The sequence below is a fragment of the Excalfactoria chinensis genome, chromosome 3, assembly GCF_039878825.1.
Source record: "Excalfactoria chinensis isolate bCotChi1 chromosome 3, bCotChi1.hap2, whole genome shotgun sequence".
NCBI classification, from domain to species: Eukaryota; Metazoa; Chordata; class Aves; order Galliformes; family Phasianidae; genus Excalfactoria; species Excalfactoria chinensis.
In genome coordinates, this window is record NC_092827.1 from 102,497,062 (window position 1) to 102,520,446 (window position 23,385).

General features: G+C 42.9%; 1 protein-coding gene across 4 annotated transcripts in view; it reads right to left on the reverse strand.

The window, feature by feature from the left end:
• The window catches only part of RTN4 (reticulon 4), a 42,520-nt gene that overhangs the window by 16,996 nt on the left and 2,139 nt on the right, over nucleotides 1-23,385 (reverse strand). Inside the window, exons 2-3 of one of the 4 annotated variants that reach the window (XM_072333714.1) lie at nucleotides 14,664-14,720; nucleotides 11,375-13,708 (exon numbers count right to left, since the gene is read on the reverse strand). The exons of 1 other annotated variant lie outside the window; for it this stretch is intronic. In XM_072333714.1, coding sequence (XP_072189815.1) covers nucleotides 11,375-13,708; nucleotides 14,664-14,720 — 2,391 coding nt within the window. Of the gene's footprint in view, nucleotides 1-4,112; nucleotides 4,313-11,374; nucleotides 13,826-14,663; nucleotides 14,721-23,385 lie in introns of those variants that run through there. 2 more of the 4 variants (XM_072333713.1, XM_072333716.1) reach the window with 2 other exon arrangements.

A 23,385-nucleotide genomic window follows, 5' to 3' on the forward strand; every position in this document is an offset into this window, starting at 1 on the left:
GCCATTAAGACCACAAATAGGTAAATTGCAGATTTCTTTTTAGAGGGGCACTTTCTGGTCAAGCTAATTAAACTTCTTAATTACTTATGACAGTGATCTTCACGGTTTCCACAGATCTTCTGCAGAGAGCATCTGACAGCCCAGACCCGAAACGGCAGCTCTGCTTTCCAAGCTTGCTCCAGCCCTCATCCATCTTAATCTGACCCCAAAACATAGCCGCACAGCAAGGAGCCAGCACAGACCCTGTCTGTGCCCCACAGTACCTGCCTCTGTAGGCAGCCCTGCAGGTGGGCAATTCATTTGGAGGGCCTACATGGAAAGAGGTGTGCCCAAAAGAAAGCCTTCGCTTTGTGCTGCTATGGCTGGCGGCTGGGCAGAACATGGCTACCAGGGATGGAGCCACAGGAATGTCAGGTGGAAGCTGGTTTAGAATCATTAAGGTTGGAAATGAGCACCAAGATCATCTAGTCCAGCCAACCCCCAGCACACCCATTGCCCACGTCCCTCAGTGCCACATCCCCATGGCTCTGGGACACCTCCATGGACGGTGATCCCACCACTCCTGTGCAGCTGTGCCACTGCCTCACCACTCTTTGGGAGAAGGAATTGTTCCTGACAGCCAACCTGAACCTCCCCTGGTGCAACATGAGACCATTCTCTCATCCTATCACCTTTTCCTAGGAAAAGAGGCTGACCCTCCTTGCTGTAACACCTCCCTTCAGGTCACTGTAGAAAGCAGTAAGGTCTCCTCTAAGTCTTCCCAGCTGCATTCAGTCAAAGCAAGTGATGTGCTACCCAGGTAGCCAAAGCACAGAATGCCCTGACCTTATGATTCTGCCAAATATTGCCTCCAGACTGATCCGCCCCACTGCACCTGAGCACAAATGTAGTCATACTACAAGAGGTGTGAGAAACATAGTAGCCCAGCAGTTGGACAAAGCCATCCAAACACAGGCACCATTAGCAGGCTTGGGCTTTCACACTTAAATGAATTCTTACATCAGAATGACAAGGTCCCTTGCTCTGTTTCGTATTATGTTTGTTTTACATCATGACTGACAGTGTAAGCAGGAGCAGTTGCAGAGTGCCTTTACCCCACTTTATGTGCTGGGAGCCAGCTGGGTCCTTGACTGCCTTGCTGCAATTCAGTGAAACAAAACAAGCCCAGGCTGGAAAAACAGTGAGTCTGTCTGAGGGTGCCAGTCATGGGGAGTCAGCAACAACCAACAGAACCCTCCCTGTTCTGGGGAAAAGCAGCGCAAAGGAGCAGTGCATGCAGGGGGACAGGCACACTTGCTTTGCTGGACCCCCTGAGGTCACAGAGCCAGCCTGGACCCCACAGCTTTTACATCTGGCACACCTGCCCCACAATCCTAGCAATGAAAAACCAGCACCAATTCCACAAAGCACATGCAAGAATGAAAATGAAGTCCAACACTACCAAGCTATCCCCCCCAAAATGCAAACACTAGGTAACAATCCTTAATGGGCCAATGCAGTACATTTTCTTTTCTTTCTAGTTGATCACATATGCATGCATGCACTTGCAGTGCATGAACCGAGGAAACCATTCCAAAGTCCTGTTTGCTCATTAGGAAATCTTCATAAATCAGGGCCTGTGTGAGCCTGTACAGCCTTTTCTACCACTTCTCACACCTAAGCCAGAACTCAAAAGAGACATTTTCAGCACATTAGTAAAAAACTGAAAGAAAACACTGGGATAGCTTGGTAGGTATAGCTATGGCACTCATCTTACCGTTATTCAGTCACTAACCTGGCTTTTCATTAAAGTAATTAAAACACAAATCACGCACGTTAGACGGTTCACTACTGATTACATCATGTGGGGCCTGGCCTTAAAAGTGCTAAAAATAAAAGTCATGCCATCTCCCAGGTAATCTGGTTTCACCCTGCTTATCTCAGAGATCAATAACTGCAGGTATGGGGCTTTACCACTTTCACTATGCTGCTTTCTCAACTCCCACAGCTGTTCCAGCAGAAACAGGTGTGCCAAAGCAAAAGGTAAGATTATTTCCAGCAGGAAACAGCACCCTGGGGGAAAATCTATCTGCAGACCAGACTTTTGGTTCTTCTCTGATTTTAGATCTGATTGTTCCATTTTTCTTCAGTTTATGTCTAAACTCAGAAACAAGCAAGTTGCAATATTTGCTTCTCTGCTTATTACGGGGCAAAATGAATCGTGTCATCAATCTTTAGCCATGGTTTTCCATGCTGCTGAAGCCTGACCTTACGCAGTAAAAAAAAAACATGAAACAGGACTGCCACATCTCATCATGAACAAATGCTAACAGAAAGCACTCGGGGATGGTCTTCAGGGGCATGACTGCCAGAGCACAGTCATAAAAGGAGGGGAACCAGACCTGTTCTTCTTCCCCAGAAAACTTATTGTTCCACCTTCCATTTTCTTATAAACCTTAAACTGTACCATAATTAAAAGCACAGACTTCCTTGGGAGTAACAGCTTCCTTCACCTGATGGGAGACCTTCTGTAAGAACAAAGGGCTGAGGAAGAGGAGACCGAAACACCTGGCACAGTTACACAGCACAAGATCTACATGCAGGACAGGCTCAGGTTTGCCTGGTCCATCTGATATCACCTCCACTCCTCGCTAACCAGGCCCACTTGCACTGAAGCACTCTAACCAGGTGTCCAGCCTGCATGTCCCCATGCTACTCTATGCCTGCAGCTCTGACAGCCCTCAGTACTCTGCTGGGTGAAAAAGGCAAGCTCCCGAGTGGCAACTCATTAATCTCTATCCAAGAATGACTCCATTATTCTCGAGGCTTCAAATTCAGGGTTGGGAAATGTCTGCTCTCAGGGGCAGCGAAGGACAGACTGCAGCTAATGCTGCTCATTGGGTTGCAAAAGCCAGCCTGAAGCAGGGCCTCTGAGTAACTAACCCAAAGGTAACTAACCAACCTGTTCATTTTTTTTAACCCTGAGTATTTCAAGCCTGACAAACGGATACTGACCACATAAAGTAATGACACATTAAGTACGAATGACTGAACACCTCAGGGTATTTTTTCCTACTACCCACTTGCCTTTAGCAAAAGCTTAGAACTTCCGAGAGTACTCGGCAGGGCAAACTTTTATCCCCACAGCATTTTTTTTTTGCTACACTAGTTCTGACAGAGCATTGTGCGGATCCCACACAGCTGGCAACTCTGTTCCACAGGAGAAAAACAACTCTGAAATGATGGTTATTTAAAGAAGAAAAAGAGGCAAGTTCAGCAGTACCAAGCACTGCAGGGACCTTTAACAAATTCAGTATCCAGAGGTTATGACATTTCTTTCCAAAGGTTGTCCTGCTGATAAAAGTTTGTGGAGATTATGTATTTGGTAAGGCTTAAACTCTTACACAGTGAGCACTAATAATGATCCCCAGAGATTGACAACGGGGATCTCCCATTGGCGGCCACAGGAACAAAGGTCAGCAGCACACTAATTTAAGGCTAGCTTCTTATTTACCACCCAGCACAACACCTCTGCACTCTGGAAACCAGGTACAGGTTTAACTGGAATCCTACAGAAACATGGGGAACTCTAAGCAAGCGCAATTAAGGAAAGACCCCAAACACTGACGTAATGAAGCAACAAACGCAGCCTGCTGCAGCCTGCATGCAATGTCTGCTCATAAAATGACTAAACCACATGAACTGCAGCCATGACGTCCTCTCAAGTTAATGGTTAATATTTTTAAATTATCAATAATACACAGATTTCAAAGGAATATGAGCTACCTCTGGATATGGCGGTGTTTGTGAAATGCATACCCGGAGGAGCTGTTCTTAGCATGCTCAGTGGGGCTGGCAGAGCTCCGCAGTGCCACACAAGCTGCTTCACCAACATAAATTATTTATTCTTTCTGCGCTATTCACATTCATCTCTTGAAATCTGCAGCCTTTACTGTTCTGCATGCAATACCAAAGTATCTTACACCTTCACATACATCCCACAATCAAATGCATGCTACAAATACCATTCATTAAAAGCAACCCACAACATCTTTAGCTTAAGAAAACAAAACAAAAATAATAAAAAAAAAAAAATTAAAAAAGAGAGAGAAAAAAGTTGAAAGAGCAAATACCCTTATCCTTCCAACCGCTTGGCTGACTGTCCATCTCTCCACACACGATCTACCCTCCAGCTGCAGTTATCAATTATGCATACCAATAGGACAGCTGCAAGAGAAGAAATCTACAGCCCAGGATGGCAAACATGGGCTTTCCCGGCCGTGTCTGCAGCCGTTGCTGCACTGGTGCTGCAGGAGGCGGTCAGCTGACAGCGTGGGGCGTGGAGCTGACGCAGTGCTGGCTGGAGGCAGCCTGCTGCTGTGCCGACACACGGCTGCGCCACCACTGCAGCCATTTGCTGGGAGGGGGCTCAGAGCAGTGGCTCACCTGGAAGCCTGCAGCAGATTGCTTTTCAAATAAGGGCTAGGACTCTTTTCTGATGGTACACAGCATCCTTATGTGCTGCTGGGCCATATTTATTCGGTTCAAAGGAGCAGAGATTGAGAATGGTTACCTTGCACACTACCCCTGCAGCCAACACCTCCCTCTGTATTCTAGATCATCACCCCACGGTGCCAGCAACAAATCTGACAGTTCTCCACTTCAATAGAAACAAGAACAACCCAGAAGTTTATATGGCTAACATATAAGAAGCAACTTACATAAAGTACTGTGCAGGCCTGAGACAAAACTAGAAGCTCAAAGCCTGCAAGGGTTGTGAGAACCATACCAATCTATTTTCCACTTTTGCTGAAAATTTTGTGACTGTTCTTTAATAGAGTCCCTCTTTCCTATCTGAGACTGGCAAAAAAAAAAAAAAAAAAAAAAAAAAAAAAGCATTATCCTACATGAAAACCAATTGCAGGTGGTACGCCAACGAACCCCCATGTGAGTTTTATCGTGTCATTATGGAAACACACACGTTTCTTTCTGTACCAGCATTAAGATAAAGCTTCCAAAGGGCTAAGTGCACAGTGATACTCTCAAGTGACCCAGTCAACCAAAGGCAATGCAGTCAAGTTCCTAACTACCCTTTGCTGAAGGTACCGCTCTTCTGAAGGGCTGCACACCTGCACGGAGCAGGCCTTACCCACTGACTTACTATTAGCAGCTGGCTGGAGCTCTCCTGACTTAGACGAGAAGTGAGTTCTGGATAAGAACCAGCTCCGGTCTCACCCAGCCCCAGTTGCCTATCAGTGCTTCTGCCAAAGCTGATAACCACAAGCACTCCATTCTCTCCACAATTCTTACACGCCCAATAGGCCTCATTTGCTGTTTGCAGACTGAACTACACTCAAAGCCTCTCAAGAGCAGAGCTACAATGAAACATAACAGATCTTTCCCTCAGGAAGATTTTGCTCCAAGTGACTCCTTTAATGCCTCCTACTCTTCCAGATACTTCCAAGACTGGAATATAAGTCTCTATTTATTACTTAGGAGCATTAAAAGAAGACCTAAACAGCCAAACAATTTGAGAATATAATCAAATGTAATTAAATCAAGATTCCATGTTGAATTAAATGGTATTTTATGAATACTACACTCCTTAGGGAAACTGCCCAGCATCATTTCAGGGTATTTTTCCCTCAGTGAAACACAACCAAATCAAGCCAAGCACTTCTCACTGGCTGTGCAGCTCTACTTAACCAAACATTTTTTCAATATGGAAAGAACCAGGAATGAACCAAGCAGATGCATTTTATACTTCATATAACCACAATGTCCTGGTTTGCTGTCACAGAATGATAGGAAGTGCTTTACTTCTGCTTGTTAGACCACTGGAGCTAAGAAAAAGCTCCAACATGAATAGGGCTCAGCTGCCCTCTCAAAGGATGCTACCCAATACAAGTCCATCTTGTATCTGCTCCCTCAAGAAAATTTGGGAAATAAAGTATCAGCACATCTCTCTATTTCTGTAATTCAAGTACAGAGCTCTCTGCAGTTTACATGAAAATGAGAGATGTATCAGCCTCTGAGGCTGAAACCTAACCCCAGCACACTCGGAAACAAATGTCAACAGAGACTGATTTTCAGAAGCACCATCAAATGGGTTTCCTGCTAAACCCAAAACCAGTTTAAGCTTCCTGCACTTTTCAGCATGATTATTTGGAGTAATTTAATAACTGCCTGTGTGGTTACAGCACGGCATACAACTTGACATCATTATAACAAATATCAAATTATAACAAATAGGGGGACTCTGCAGTGTACTTTGAGTTTGTAAGCTGGTAACATGATGGCTGCTGATAGATGTAGCCTGTCACCAAGGGATAAGAGAATCATAGGCAATGAACTGGAGGGACTCATTGAAAGGTCTTTAAACTAGGTATGAAGGGGGAAGGGGACTAAACAAGGGCCACTGGGGTTGAGTGGGTAGTTCAAGGGCTACCAAACTTGATGGGCAAAGACAGTAGAGGGATGGACTAAGGAAGTGGGATGCAGCTGTTCTAGGGGATTCTAGATCCTCTATAAAGATGGTGAGAAGGAAAGCCCAGCTGAAGTGCCAGTGCACGCAGCCTGGGAAATAAGCAGGAGGAGCTGGAAACCATGATGCACTTGGAAAGTTATGCCCTTGTCCCACAACTGGAATTGAGGGTTACTGGCTCTTTAGAAGGGATAGGCAAGGTAAGAAGGGTAGGGGAATTGCCCTCTATGTCAAAGAGTGGACAGACTGTGAAGAACTCCCTCTGAGAAACAGTCAGGAACAGACTGAGAGCCTGTAGGTTAGAACTGGTTAGAATTAGGGATGGGACTAATAAAGGCCAGCTGGAGATAGGGGTATACTACAGGCCACCTGATCAAAGGGAGACCGTTGACGAGGTTTTCTTGCTCTAGATGCAGAAGGCATCATGGTCACAGGCTCCTGTCCTGGTGGGGAACTTCAAAAGAAAGACCACATGGTGAGCTGCAAGAGGTCCAGAAGGCTCCTGGAATACATTGATGATAACTTTCTGGTCCAGGTATTGGACAGACTGACCAGAGATGACGCGTTGCTGGACCTGCTGCTCACCAACACAGAGAAGATCATTAAAGGAGTTAAGGTTCGAGGCAGCCTGGACTGCAGCAACCATGCCCTGATCAAGTGATCTCGAGGGATGTGGGTCTGGCAAGAGTGCGGTCAGGACCCTGACCATTGGAAGAGCAAACTTTAAGCTGTTTAATGGATTGTTGGCCAAGATCCCCTGGGATGCTCTCCTTAAAGACAAGGATGTAGAGGAGAGCTGGCTACTCTTCAAGGATGCCTGAGAGCACAAGAGGTCTCCATCCCTCTGAATAAGAAAGTGGGCAGAGGAAGCAGAAAACCAGCATGGCTCGGAAAGGACCTACTGGGCACACTGAGGGTGAAGAAAGATGCTTACAAGCTCTGGAAACAAGGGATGAACACAGGGATGCCATCCAGACTTGCAGATGTAGGATCAGGAAAGCCAACGCACAGACAGAACTGAACTTGGCAAGGGATGTGAAAAACAATAAGACATTCTACAGGTACACTGGCCAGAAGAAACAGGCCAAAACAGGTGTACCTCCTTTGGTAAATGTAAAAGGAGAACTGGCTTCAGTGGACAAAGAGAAGGCTGAGGTACTGAATGAGTTCTTTGCCTTCACTAGCAGCCAGAATTCCAGTATTTCTCACGTCCCTGAGCCCTGCATCCCTAAACCTCTGGGTGGGGACTGGTGTGGTAAATCCCCCCCGCTGTAAGGGCAGAGCAAGTCTGAGACCACCTGATGAGACTGAATGCATACAAGTCTATAGGGCTGGACGGTGTGCATCCCAGGGTTCTAAAGGAGCTGGCTGAGGTGACTGCTGAGCTGATCTCCATCATATTTGAGAAGTCATGGCTGTCAGGTGAGGTCCCGGATGACTGGAGGAAGGGTCATGTCACTCCCATATACAAGAAAAAGAGCAAGGAGGACCCAGGGAACTACAGGCCAGTGAGTCTCACCTCTGTGCCTGGGAAGATCATGGAAGAGATCCTCCTGAATAACACGCTTGATCACATGAGGAATGAGCATATGATCCAAGACTGCCAGCACAGCTTCACCGGGGGAAGGTCATGCCTAACTAATCTTGTGGCCTTCTATGATGGAGTGACAGTATTGGTGGACAAGGGGAAAGTGACCAATGTCATTTACCTGGACTTGAGCAAGGCCTTTGATACAGCGCACCACCACATCCTTATCACCACATTGGAGGGACGTGGATTTGATGGATGGCCCATGCAATGGATAAGAAATTGGTTGAAAGGCCAAGACAGAGGGTGGCAATTAATGGTTCTGTGTCCAGGTGGCAGCTGGTAACAAGCAGTGTCCCCCAGGGGTCTGTCTTGGGACCGGTGCTCTTTAACATCTTTATCAATGACATCAGCAACAGAATTGAGTGCACCCTCAGCAAGTTTGCTGATGACACAAAGCTGAGTGGTGCAGTTGACACAGTGCAAAGAAGAGATGCCATTTAGAGGGACCTCAGCAGGCTTGAAAGGTGGGACCAGGTGAACCTGAGGTTCAACACAGCAAAGTGCAAGGTTTTGCGCTGGGGCTTGAAGAATCCCAGACACCTATAAAGACTAAGAGCAGTCACTGAGAACAGCCCTGCAGAGAAGGACCTGGGGGTCCTGATGGATGAGAAACTTAACATGAGCCAGCAGTGTGCTCTTGCAGCTCAGAAAGCAAATGGTACCCTGGGCTCCATCAGTAAAGGGGTGACCAGCAGGGACAGGGAGGTGATTGTCCCTTTTTGCTCTGTTCTTGTGAGGCCCCATCTGGAATACTGTGTCCAGGTATGGAGCCTGCAGTACAGAGAGAGAGCTGTTGGAAAGGGTCCAGAGGTGAGCCAAGAAGATGATCAGGAGGCTGGAGTACCTCCCCTACAATGATAGGCTGAGGGAGCTGGGCTTGTTCAGCCTGGAGAAAAGAAGGTTGTGGGGCAACCTAATTGCAGCCTTTCAGTACCTGAAGGGAGCCTATAACCAGGAGGGGAGTAAACAAGGGGAAATGGTTTTAAGTTGAAGGAGGGAAGATTTAAGTTGGATGTTAGAGGGAAGTTCCTTACCATGAGAGTGGTGAGGTCCTGAAACAGGCTGCCCAGAGAGGCTGTGGATGCCCTGCCCCTGGAGGTGTTCAAGGCCAGGTTGGATGGGGCCCTGGGCAACCTGGTCTAGTAAATGGGGAGGTTGGTGGCCCTGCCTGGCAGGGGGGTTGGGAGATTCATGATCTTCCAGGTCCGTCCCAACCTGGGCCATGCTGTGAAAAACCTCCATCTGACAAAATAAGCTTATGGCAAGATGGCTTTCCTGCTATATTCATGAGAACTAATAATCTCTATCAACAAGTAAAGAAAATACAGTGAGTGAAGCAAGTCTGTACAACAAAAGGAGTAAGATATTTAACACATTTATCTTCTGACTCTAGAAACATTAAGTCAAAATTTCCCAAAATTTTGAATATCATTCTTTGAAAGCAAAGTTGCACTTGAGTCAGTGCTCATTCACGAACACTAGATGGCATCCAAATCCTATTTTATAAGTAGGCTGTAAAGCAACCCCCCCAAACAGTCACAGTTGCCTGCCTACACCCTGGCTTCCATGCCACAGTGCAGCATCACAACAAAATCCATGCTGAAGTCAACCTTCATACACAGTAGTTTTATGGACGTCAGAAATGGGTTTTAAAGTCCGGTTGGCATGAGAGCAAAGCAACAGGGTTATCTGCTAGAAAGCCACATAGTGAGAAAGGGACAGGAAGCCAAATACAGCATATACTGAGAAAGGGATGGGAAAAAAGGAGCGCCTGGCACAATCTCCAAAGTTGACATGCAAGCGTTTAACAGTGGCAGCTGCTGGTGTTGCAAGGTAAAAAGAAGTGATCTGTTAAAACTGCTGTAAGTAGGAACTACTTACATGAGGATGGGTTTCTCCATAGTTAAACCCAAACCAATTCAGAACTTATTTTTGTTTGTTTTCACATCTGTGCCACAGTGAAGGACAAGGTCCCTGTGGTCTGACACCCTCATAAAACACGCTAAGGCTACCAGAAGGTCAGCCATATAGAATTAAACCTGGATCTGCCAGTGAGGTTGCTCAAAACTCTGTTTGCTTTATTGGAGTCATGGAGTGTATTTAATAACTAAATAAATCTGCAACCACTTCTACCATCTGCCTGCAGCCTCCAGGGGCTGTCAGAAGGTACATTTTCAGGCACACGGAGCTATGTTTGCATTTGAGTTGGCTTACAACAAGCAGCATCAATGAGTAAGTATTTGAGGACAGCACAAAAACGCAACGCTCAGAAGAACACACACAGCACAAATCCACTGCTTGGCCGTGTGATGAATTATCTGCCCTTTCTCAGAGTGAAAGGTAACTGTCTGTTAGTTCTTTGTTTCATTACTCTTCCTGCTAATTGGAAGAAGTTTGGTAATAAAAGCAGACAATTGATTTTATTAATGGATTTATGTCTTGTTAGAATCTTCAAGCATGTCACAGAAGTACAACTCCGTTCAGCAGCAGAGCACAACATCAAAAAAGCAAGGTACTTCTCCAGTCTACAGGAAGCTGGAACTCCATAATGCATATAGTTTAGAATGAAAGCCAGGGGAAACCTTCTTTTAACTCTCTTCTACTTTAAATAGCACATTACTGGATGAAAAACAACAACACAACCAAACACTGAAATGGAAGTTCCATTTGAAAATTATCTGTGCTGTGTGCAAACCGATCTTAACGGTTGCAGGAACACTCAGTTTCTTAATGGTCGCTTTTCCTACTAAACTGAGCACTTAGCTCCCTTGTGCACTACTTATTTCTGGTAGGCCGTAAATCACGAGTGGAGCTGTGCATGTTCTTTTCCAGGCATAAGCTGTATGTACCACAGCAGAAAGGAGTTTTTCCCAAGCTCTGAAGTCTGTTGTTTAACTGAATTCTGCATGAAAAGAAAAAATGTCTCTTGTGCACATGAAGTAGACCGGGACACCACCCCTGGCTTACTATTGCGTACAGCAAGTCCAGAAGACCTCTAATGCTCAGCCTGTAGACAATCACAGAAAAGCTTACAGTAAGTAGTGACTTATCTGCACACCAACAGATCACCAGCAGGAGAACTGAAGAAAACTGAAGACAGTGAGACCACTCCTGATAAATATGATTAAAAAAAAAGGACTGAAGCAGTCAAAATATGAAAAAGGTGAGAGCACAGGCCCTAGCATTAGTTTGTTACCCTCTGCTTAAACAGGGAAGTTTACAGAAAGTAACTGAAAAAAAAAAGAGTAAGTCATGGCTTGTTTAAGTGTAGCTAAAGGTTATGGAGATTAGTGAACTGCAAGACAGTGAACAAAGATTACCTGAAGATATATTCAGCTTTGCTGAAAAGACTGCAGTAGGTTTTTCCTTTTCTTTAGCAGAAGCAGCTCCTCTCTCATCTTTCTTCTGAAAAGCTTCTGGCTTTCCTACACTGACTATTTCTTCTTCAGTAGATAAAGGTGAGGTATCTGTGGCTGGTAAGGACACCATGGACACTTCAGGCACTTCTTTGTCCATAGCCTGCAAGGACTTTTTCAAGGCATGAGCATTTTCTTCAGTTTTCATTTCTACATTCTTTACAGACAGATCACAGGGCAGCTCTGGGCAAGGCAACCACCTCTTCTCATCTCTGGTCTCATTACTGATCTCCTCATTTTCATTTTTGTGCACTGTTTCTTTATCAGTGACTTCAGCCACAAACTCAGGACCAGTTTTAGGATCAACTAGCATCACAAAGTCATCTTCTACTGAGATGGGAGAAGATTCAATAGGTGAGAGACCTTTGCCATCTCCTGGTTTTGGTTCTGTAGCAATAGATACATCAGTTGAATAAGCCAGAGTGTTCAGCAATTCCATCTGAAGTGGAATCTTCTCTGCCTTGGCTATTTTTGTAGGTGTGGGCTCAGATGGCTGAGTGCTAACAACTTTGAAAGAGTCTAGTTCAGCTTGGAAAGACTCCAAATAGGGCTTACCAGTAGCAGCCCATGAATCTACCAGCCGTTCCTGTTCCTCGTCAGTTTCAATATTCTCAACTGATTCACTATTTAAGACAAGGGTCTGATCTTCACTTTCATTCCCAGGGACGTCAGGTATCACCTGGTGATGAATCAAGTCAGATTTTCCAAACTGTGGAGACGGTTTCTCAGCAAGCTCCTTGTGTTCAGACACATCCTGAGAAATGTCTTCTGCTGCTGGAGCTGCAGAATAATCTGTTAAGGATGGAGAAGCAGATTCACCAGAGGCCTTTGTTTCTTTAATTAAGTCACATGCAATAGATATATATGGAGTCTCTAGATCTTCAGGACTGCTGCTACTCTCACGATCAGGTTTTTTAAGTGTCAGTTCCTCTTCTGCTTCTTGGGCCTGTGTCAAAGGCACATTCACTGCCTCTTGGTATAACAGAGGTTTCTCAGACTCTTGTTTTACATTCTCATAACTAGCAGGAGTAACAAATGTTCCTAATTGAGAAGTTTCAAGCTGCACAGTAGATTCTTCTGGAGCAGCAGTCCCACTGCTCAGTGGGGCTTCCATGACAATATCAGGCAGTACAGGTGATGGAGCAGCTTCTGAACCTTCAAATGAAGGGCAGAGTTGTATCACAGGTTTTAGAGTTTCTTGCACCGACTCAGAGGTTTGAACTAAATCAATCTTTGTTTCATAAGCAAGTTTTGTACATGCCACATCATGCATTTCACTTTCATATGCTTCTTGTACTAGATCAGGAGTGAGACCTTCAGGCATACTTGCTGCAGTGTCAGACAGCGGTGTCGATAAGCTATCTGTTTTAGCATCATCAGCTTCCAGGCCTTCCTGCTTGCCAAGTGCCTGAGAGATAAAATCACTTTGTTCTGTGTTTTGAGCTTTCATTTCTGCAATTTTTTTCTCGTCATCAGTTCTATTTTCTGAAGTGTCTTCCTCTATCGGGCAAATAGATTTGACTTTGCTACCATCAGGAGTTATAGAGGATTCAAATTTAGTACAGGTGATGTAATTCTGTGAAGGTTCTTTTACAGCTTCTGGGGTACTTGGGAAAGAGAGATTTTCAGCACTGCCTTCGCTGTCTCTTTCATAATCCTTCAGCACTGAAAGCTTATCCATACCATATTTCTCATGTAAACTGGTTTCCAGTTTGCCATCTATCTTACTTTCAATGTCCTCTCTCAAGCTGCTCAGTCCATGACCAACACCTTTTACTTCCCATATTGGCTCATACGGTTTGAAGTCTACATACTCTTCCCTTTGAATAGCATCTTCTTTCAATGCCTTTTTGTCACCATCATCACCATCTCCGCCTTTGTCTTTGCTAGAAAAGATATCATTCACATTTTTCTCAAACAAATCTTTAGGAGTTTCTGGAGACATACTCAGCGGCTGTGCAGGCATTTTCTCCAGATCACTTAATTTTTTAGAGCCCTTTAGCTGCATTTCTTCTTCAGCTTGAAATAAAATGGCTGCTTCTGCTTTAGTAAGTGAGGGTTCCATTTCTGAGTATTTCATCTCGAATACGTCTCTCTTATTTCCCTCTGCAAGGAATGGATTTCTTACATTTTCCACTGTTTCTTTACAAACCTCACTTGCACTTTCTTTGTAAATGCCTCTTGCAGGTAATCCATCTGAGAGTGAATCAAAGGCTGAGTGCTCTTTAAAGGGATCAGCTGAGAGAGGAGAGAAGGAGAGGAGAGAAGCAGCAGTATCAAGTGGGACTGCAGTAAAATCCTCTTGACCAAGTGACTTAGTGCTACCTGGCTGCTCCTGCAAGTCCACAACTTTTTCTGTGACCACAGGGACAGAAAGGAAAGTTAGAAAATGCAGGTGTTCTTAAAGTCAATGCAAATTTTCATGATCAGGTTCACATCATGTTAGTTATGAAGAGGTTCTTCTGATTTCTATCATAAATATTACTAGCCAACAAAACAAAGTATCAGTTAAAAAAAATAAAAATAAAAATGCTACTCTATTTCATCTCTTTTAGCAGAAAAGCATGAGAAGTTAGAGAAGCAGCAACTTTTTGCATTGCAAAGATCACAGTAAACCTGAAGATGCCAGACAAGTACAGAGCATCCAAGTACAGCAGGCAACATTCCCAAGGTGGGGGCAGAAAAAAAACAGATGAAACAGAAAGAGGGTATGTGTGTATGCTTGCACATTAATAAATGCACAAACATGCATGCCTGTAAGAATTCTTTTTTTTCCTTTTTTTTTTTTTGTTAAATAACATGAATTTAATGGACAGAGTAACAAACAGAAACCACTAGCATGTATGTACAGATTTTACTTACATCAAGTACTGCAGAAAGTTACTAGGAATTAAATCTTTCTGCTAAATGTGTAAAGCAGCTATGCTTTAAAGTATTCACCTGCTAACAGTAACAACTTCTCTCTTACGTCAAGGGTCCAAGAATTCACAGATGGCTGTAGCACATTTATAAAACAGTTTAACATGTAAAGAAATGAATGGCCATTAAAATCTCAAATGGATCAACTGAAAATACAAAAATGAAAATGGACCCATGCTGACTTTTAGTAAATGAAGAGTAGTCAGAAAGAGTTAATGAGATCAGATCAGAAATGCAGGATGTATTCAGACAAAGGTGAGCAGAAAGAACTTGCCTGCAGAGGAGTGCATCAGAGGCGCAGATGTAGCAGGAAGAGCAAAAAGGGTCTCATCTGAAAAACAAACAAATAACCTCAGCAGAAATAAAGGCTAAATAGTTGAAGGGGAGGGCAGGGAAGGCAAGCAAGTAGTCAGTTCCCAGACAGGGCCAGAGCCCGCATCTACACTCACAAAGAATCTTAGCATAGATATAAGCCAGGTGACAAGGTAGTTCTTTATTACAACAGCATCTTTACTGAGGGATTTTCGCCCAAACATCCAAGGCCCAGTTCAAGATGAGCTGCTCCACAATAACTATTTTTCATTTTCATTCCACACACTTGCACACTATTGAGCAGCTTCCATGTCTCTTATATTAGAAAAGAATCACCTGCCATTGATATCAGCACATTGTCCCTTAACATGTTCACTTTGCCAAAGGCTTTTGAAGCTCCTAACTCGTGTGAGAACCGCAAAGACAATGAGACTCAACAAAAAAATTATACGACAAGCTGTGAAATCCTCCACCAAGAGGGCTGACCAGGCATGCTGATTCTGACCAAACCGAAAACAGTAAATAGCTATACCCTCAGTTACTACCTGCCTCTACTGTTTGCATTATGCTGTAACACAGACAAACTTCCAAATGAAGACATTTTCTCTAAATGCTTCTTCAGAATGATCTAAGAAGTGTTTTTTGCTATTCTGAATTTGTATTAGACGTAATATTTCAACAGAGAAAAACCCATTTCTCCAATTACCACCCAAAGAACTAAGAACTACTGTTAAGGAAGGACTTCCTTCTGCTAAGGTTAGTCACTCTAGTTCACAAACATACAATGGTGAGAAGCCAGATGATCCCAGAGTTTCAGATTACATAGAATAAACGCACAGCTAAAACACTTGAAAGCCAAGATAAGCAGCAGCAATGCCAACCATCATTAGGAACCAAAGAAATTCAGACCATCCCCCCCTTCACCAGTGAGTCAGCAGTACTTTTCCCAGGTCTGTCATGGCCTGCTGGAATTATGGAAAAAATAGTAACAAATATCTCTTGCTCCAAAGAGTGTGTAAAGTGCTCAAATTAAGCTTGTTAAAGAAGATTTACAGTTTATATTAATTGCATTAGTGGAATGGAAAATTATTTTTGAGTATCTCAATTAGATTTTGAATTTTCATTCTAGACAACATCAACAATCTTGAGTTTTATTTGCCTGGATAAAATAAAAAAGAGATTACACTGTAAAAGAATCGATTGTTTTCAAATGATGAAGAGCAAGAAATGAGAAACATGATGGGCACAGAGGCACACACAGAGCAGCCTAATGAAGATATTAGAGTAGTTTTTGTTTCAGCTTTGAACTAAGACATTCTGCAAATGCAATGTCACTTCAGCATCCTCACGACTCACTTGGCTTACTCACGTTACTCCCACCAGCAGTTTTAAGTCTTACAACCCACATTTCTCATTACAATACACAGTTGGTTATTTCTGTTTTGTAGAACGCTTGTCTTCAAGTGACATTTATACCTCCCAAAATCTGGCAAGATATTAGAGTAATAAAGTTAGAGCATAGGACTTGGTATTTAGAATGACTCCCTCAACCTCTGCCAGGCTAAAGAGGATTTCTTGTCTTCTGAAAACTACGTTTTTCACATAGATTGAAACTTCAATTCCAGATTTAGAACTTGCTAAGACTGTGCTGCAGTTCAGTGGCAGCAGAAGCTTATAAGGACAAAAACCACACTGGAGGACAAATGATCAATATGTAATACTGCAGCCCACAGAACTGCTCACCCATCCTTTGCCAACTGAGCATCAAGGATCAGCACCGTGCACTGTTTTCAATACTGCATAACCCCAGAGAGTTTTCTGTTTCTATCAGGGAACACTGATTTCAGGAGGCTGAGCACTAGTTTCTGAGTCCTTTGTCAAGCCAGCACAACACAGGAGCTCGTTCTCAGGTTTGGCTTCCATTTACTCAGTACAGAAACACACAGCAGCCATGCCAGTCACTGAGCTTCCAGATTCTCTTAATGGAAAGATATGCCCACACCCATCCACATAACTGGAGTGTGACAAAGAATTACATAAAAGCAGCATTTCCTAACCAGCCAAGGAGAACCACCCACTTTCCCTCCACCTACATCAGAGCAGCATTCTTTCTGCTGGGAGGAGGGCAATCAGGACCTCTCCCTGCCGCTGGCACTGGGTACTTCCCCCCAGGCAAGTGGGGGGAACAGAGCAGCACCTCCACAGTCTGTACACCATGGGCTAGAGCTCGATGCTACAGCCCAGCATCAGCTGAGTGAAGAACTGGCAGCAACTCCATCACATATACTACACAGAATGCACTTCATTAAGAACAACTTTTCCTACATGTTCTAATATCACAAACCTGTAAGGAATGTTTTTTAAATAGGAAGGAGGCTGAATCAGATTGGGAAAGCCTTCCAAGTGCTGGTCTTTCCATTGCACCACCCACCCTCACAGGTGGCAGCCACAGAACAAATCAAGAGCATGCAGAGCAGCTGCAAGGTAAGAATGGCATTCTGTAGGTCAAATGAAAGAGTAAAATATTATATTTCACTACATGCATATGTACATATTTACTTACAGTCTCACGCAAGCTTCACTGTGGTAAGTTTTCTTATAGAATACCATTTTTAGTAGAACACTGTTCTTCATTTATAAAAGAAAAGCAAACAGGATATGCATTGGAGGATCACTGAGGGTGATCATCTTGGCGTATCAGTGGCAGGCATTAGATGATGCACAACAAAAATACCAGTAAGTTAACTGTTTGATCATTGTTTCCAGAAGAAGAAATATTCTGCTTCATGAAATACAACAGAACGAGGCCTTGTAGTTAACACTATCTTTCCAGAAGGGAAGTCTCTACTCCAAATGATATCTGCCAAAAATCCATAATGCTTAGTGATTTACTTGCAGGATTACAGTTGAAAGGAACAAAAAAAATAAGAAAACACCCATTTTTCAATGATTGCATTCACTCACGCCATTTAGCAAAGCACTCCAATTGATGTTCCTTTCATTAGCACAAACCCTCCCACCTGAGAACTCCGTGTTTTGTTTCAGGCTAAAACATTAAGTCCCACCAACAAGAAACCCACCTCTGGTTTAAAAGCAGAGACAGCAGCATAACTAAGCATCGTTTTACACCTCGTTCTGATTTTGTGCCAGTCTCCCCACTTGCTGCTGCAGTCATAAGAAGCTGGTATTATCAGTTTATCTTCAAATCACTGCATGACTAGTTAATAGCAAAGTTCTGAATAAAGATCAGAGATTTCAATGAAGGGAAAGATGTCTGACACAAGAGAAAGTTAGCTGCAAAAGCTCCCAGAGAAGGAACATTTTAGATGGAAAAATCCTAAACTGACAGTCCCAATGAGAGCCATTTATGAAAAAAGCAACTTCCTTCCACATTTACTTGCCATGAAAAAGCAGCAAGCAGAGGATTTAAGTCTAGTCCCACAGCACAAGAACTTAAGGAGAACATGCTCAGAAGAATCTTCTGAGAGAAGCAGCTGCCTATACTGACTTCACTTCAGCCCTTCTCCCTGTTACGATGCAACTGCTACAAACACAGCATTTCCCACCAAATATTTAAGCAACTCAAGATTAAGATTCAACTACTAACAGCATATTTTCACATCATTAGCTCCAGCATCAGAGCTGCAGCAAACAGCTAGGCTTTCTCATTTGGCTCTGTTTAGTCTATAAACAGAAGCCTCAAGTTTAGTAAATTCAGACTGCAACATACTTAGAAATCCAGGAGGGAAGCAGCTATTTGGATACAAGCTGTACACAGAACAGAGTCTGATGAAGATTCAAATGAAAACAGGAGCTCCATTTTACTCATCTTGATGGGATGAGATCATGGAAGGACCTAAGAACATCATCCTTAAAGGTAACAGTAGGTTCTCAGCTATTCAGTTACTGCCAGCAGGCACTGTGGCACACAGGAGATTTCCAATCTCATGTTACTTGAAATAGATGAAGAAAATGAGTTCAAAGTAAGGACTCTGAAGCTGTTCTATCTTATGGAAACAAGTCTCTAGCCAGAAGCAAGTGTCATCTCACTGTTTAAGCAGAAATCTATAACCAAAGTGGTTTAAGCAAATTTTTCCCCCCTCAAATGTAATGTTTTCACAGCCCAACCACTGACATACTTTCTGCTGTGGAAAAATGACATCTGAGGTGAATTGTTCAGGAATGCAAACACTGCACAGTGTACAATGGCTGGGGCAAGGTATGCCATCTCATCTTCTTCTGTTCAGCTATAAAGCAAGAAAGTATATGCAGTTCCCACACAACACTCAGCTCCCCAGCACAGTATGAGCAGGCACACACTGAAGGCATGTTAACTCTGGCTGTATAATAGATCTCAGTCTGCCAAAATGAGGGACCATTAGGAGTGTTAGTTGGGTTTCTGGTTTTGTTCCATGCTCTTTTTCAAAGGCCAATGAATATTTTGATACTGCTCACCTCAGTCCTGCATCAAACATTTTGATCAATAATGCTATGGACAAGATCCAGTTGGATATTCAGAGACCCAACATTTAATGATTTATTTTAATAACTAAGAAGCAACAATCTAACCCATTATGTGTCCAGCTTCACACAGATTCATAGATACTTGCTCTGGCTACATTTCTAACAACAACAAAAAAAATCACAGCTCGACATAATTTAACCAAAATAACTCATCCTTAAGATCAGACTCTTTAATCATATAGTGAAATACCAAACAAATTTGGGTTCTGGTAGTACCACAAAACAGAAAAATAAAATAATTACACCCAAGCTTATTCAAAAACAGGAGGTCTAAAGAGACATGCAAACCCTATCATTATGCAGACATTACCCAATTTAATTTCAGAGATTATACCAATCATAAGATTCCCTTTCACTGATTTGAACAGATGGAATTTTTCCCTGCTTGCTCCATGATTAAGAAAATTAATATCTAGATTAGCTATTTCATCGTTGCAGAATATATTATTAGCTAAATTAGCAGGAAGAGATGCCACTGCTGTCTTCCAGCACTTACTCTGAACACATTACCTTGTGTGATAAGCCACTGGCGTAACAATTTATAGTCTGTAAAACAGAAACAAATTGGTGCATATCTTCATCTCACAAGAGGGAAAAAGAACAGATATTATAAGGATTCACCAGAGCCATTAACATAACAGAAGAGTATCTTTTAATGAAAAGGATAAAGCAGCACGAGACCTTTACACACACACACACACACACTATGCTCCAAACATACTATAAGCAGCACTATACTTCCTGAGTTGCAAAAATCTGTGCTCACTACAGGTTTTAACTGCCCACTTCAGCCTTCATGTCACTTTGACAACTCACATACACAGAATAGATGATTTTCTCATCTAACAATGAGATCTGTTACACAACACTTGGGTTCAGAACACTGGAAACTCATCCCTCCGCCCTCTGAACAGCATTTCTGTTGCTGATGGATGCTTGAAGACTGGGCCAGAGATCAAGAAATGGCCTTTCTTCCAACAATACCACATATTTTATTCTTCTTCCCCTGGATCTTACTTGTTCCTTTCCCTTCCCTTCTCCAGCCACTTGCCAAAGGCTTCACACAAGCTCCACTATCTGTTTTAACTGGCATTCATTTTCGTATCACCCACAACAGGACATGTATTACAGACTTTTTGTCTTCTGTCAGAAGAGAGGCTAGAGCAGAGTTCAACAACAGTGGTCATACAGCACTCACAACAGATAAGCAGTAGGACTTTGGCACCAAACAGCAGCATCCAATAGGCCAAAAGCATTTTTAACTGGAAACAGGAAAGTTTATACTTATCTCAGTCTGGTGTCTTATTTGAAGACTTCTAAATTACCATATTCCTTCCAGCTGATGAAGTTGATGACACGATGGCTCCACTCATTTAAAAGCAGCTAGTGAGAGTTTACAGTACATTCCTAAGAGACAAAGCAAGCTTTCCAGCAAAAATACAGGTCAAAACGGTACTCCTAACATACCTTATTTATACAATTGTAAAGCAGTAAATTGAGACAAAGCCATGGAGAAGAGCAATCATTCAGAAATACCTCTAACCGAAATCTGGTTTTGACACACGCAGTTAGCAGTAGATTGATTATTTCCACTTGAAAGATAAAAACATTCCACTGAGATGATTTGCTTTTCTCAGACTTTATGAATATTAATCAGCCTATTACTTATCACTATTGTAGTAGTTCCAGACATGCTGTACAGTTGCAGTTCCAGCAATCTCACCACTACCTGTACCACACTGCCCTAAAAGCAGTCTCAAAAGTAGAAAACATTATGTAGCATTTCAAAGTGCAAAGAGTCATTTCTGTTTTAGCCCATAAAACTAGATGTGAAAAATAAATATGAAAATATTTCACCATTCTGAGCTGCAGTTCTTACTCTAAGCAGGTTTTTTACTTAACTATAGCTTTTTTCTTTCAATTCTAATGCTGCTCATCCTTATCTCATGCATGAACATTTCTGAATACAAGGGGACAATTTAATTTACCTGTAAGCTACATGCACACTGCTTTATATTTTCTAGCCAGCAGCATACCAAGAAGCTGTTCCTTGCTTACAAAGCATCTAGAACCTGAAAAACGTTTTCGGATTGAAATATACCTCATTTTGTAACACATGAAATCTCAAAGAAAAGAAATGGCCACTTTCCACTCTTATAACAGGAAAAAAAGACAAGTACACTAAGACATGCCTCAAGCCATAGGGTAACATCCCTCAGCTATTCTAATGCCTTCTCAGCAGACAGAAGTCAGATTAAACTGATGAAAAGTCATCAAGCTGTTGGGTGCTGCCAAACAGCCATTGAAAGACAAATCTATAGCTCTTGCCCAAATTCAGTGGTAAGCAACAATACCTCAATGGAATTCCAGCAGTATGGAAAAACTACAACAAAGACTGTATGGCTGCTGATGCCAGACTCCAAGCTCAAGTGCTCCCCAAAATCAGCACAGGAGGAAGAGGAGGAAGGAAAAGGCAAAGCAGCCTCCCCACACAACACCAACCAGAAAATTATATTAGAAAAACTTACAGCAAATTACTGAAATAACACAAAATACATCGTGTTGTTCCAGGAACGGTTTTACTTTACAGACTTCACTTTCTTCTCACCACACCAATTGCCAACAGCCTAGGGATATTTCTGTCCCTGGAAGCTGCATCAGTTGGAGTCCCTTGATCTTTATTCTCCAACTACCAGTCACTCCTAACCCATCAGCAGAACAATTGTTGCAGGACTTGACACTTCCCTAGCAATTCTCTACCTGACAGTAAGGGAATACTACTGACCAGGAGGCTTGGATGTTGCCCTGACTTCTTTGAAGGGCTGGCATTAGTGGCTATCCAGGTGATAAGGAAGAGGTTCAGTGCTCACCAGCAGTGATACAGAAGCGTGGATGAGAGAGCTGCCCCTTTGTAGACGTGCTGTCAACTCCCATACATAAAGATGAGGAGGAAGGGGGAAAAAGGACAACTAGTCAGTAAGCAGTTCTCTGCTGCCTCCTAACCTGTGGTTCGCCAAACTCCCAAACATCTTCATCATTATATGGCAGCTGGAAGCCATGTGGTTTTATCTTAGAAGGCAAATCAAAGGATACACGCAACAAGCAAACATACTACCAAATCTGACAAGCCCATCCCTGCATACGCATCTGGCAAACAGGGGAGATGGCTTTTTGGCTTTAGAATCTATTGCAGCAGCTGAACCACAGGAGCAGGTCCCACTGAGCTAGGCACTGCGCATGCACACAGCAATGCACAATAAGATCCCCCACTAAACTCAGTTAGATGGTAAGGTGAAAATACAAAAATGAACATTCCAGCTTTACTGCACCAGGCAAATTGCTGGCTACCTTTCTCTATATACCTCTATAACAGACTGTGTAACAGGAGAAAGCCACATCCTGCCTTTAAGTTACACAGGTAATGACCACCTCCCCTGTACTTTTACCGCTATTTGGTAGGCTGGAAGGGACAGGGCCTCACACTTCAATGAAATACTGAAGGTCAGCAGGACCAGATATTGACAACTGAAGGATGCAATGAAAGTCACCTGTGGTAGTACTCAAGGACAGCTGTATTTTTTTTCATGTTGTGCTGCATTCTCTCCATAAAACCATGAGTAAACTTAAGTAATGAAGATTACTTAAATCTTCCAACAACAGTAATTTTTGCTACCCACATAACAGTGAGCAGAAGAAAAAAATAAACAAAAAAAAACAACAAAAACCAAGGCATCCAAGACAGCATAAGTTCCACTGGAGCCCTTTTCCTTGTTCTCTTCTACAAATATTTATATTCGCTCTTAGGAAGGTAGAGACTTGCATTACATATGATTATGTCACAGCCTCTTGCAAGAATTATACTGAATACTTCTAAGCATGTAACTGATACTAATTACAAAGCTTTGCTTTTCAAAGCTCCTCCAGATATAAATAATGCATCTTAATGGGCCAAGAAGTTGTCTATGCATTTTTCTCCATTGCTTTACTGAAAAAAGCAGCACCACGGCCCACTATTGCTGGTGATAGAGGAAACCCTACCACTCTTCACACACTTATCACAGGCAATACTCCTTCGGAATAAGACTTCAAACCTATTCATCTCAAATCATCACTGAATCAAAGCCTTAGATTTTGAATATGAAGAGAACTGAATCTTTCTA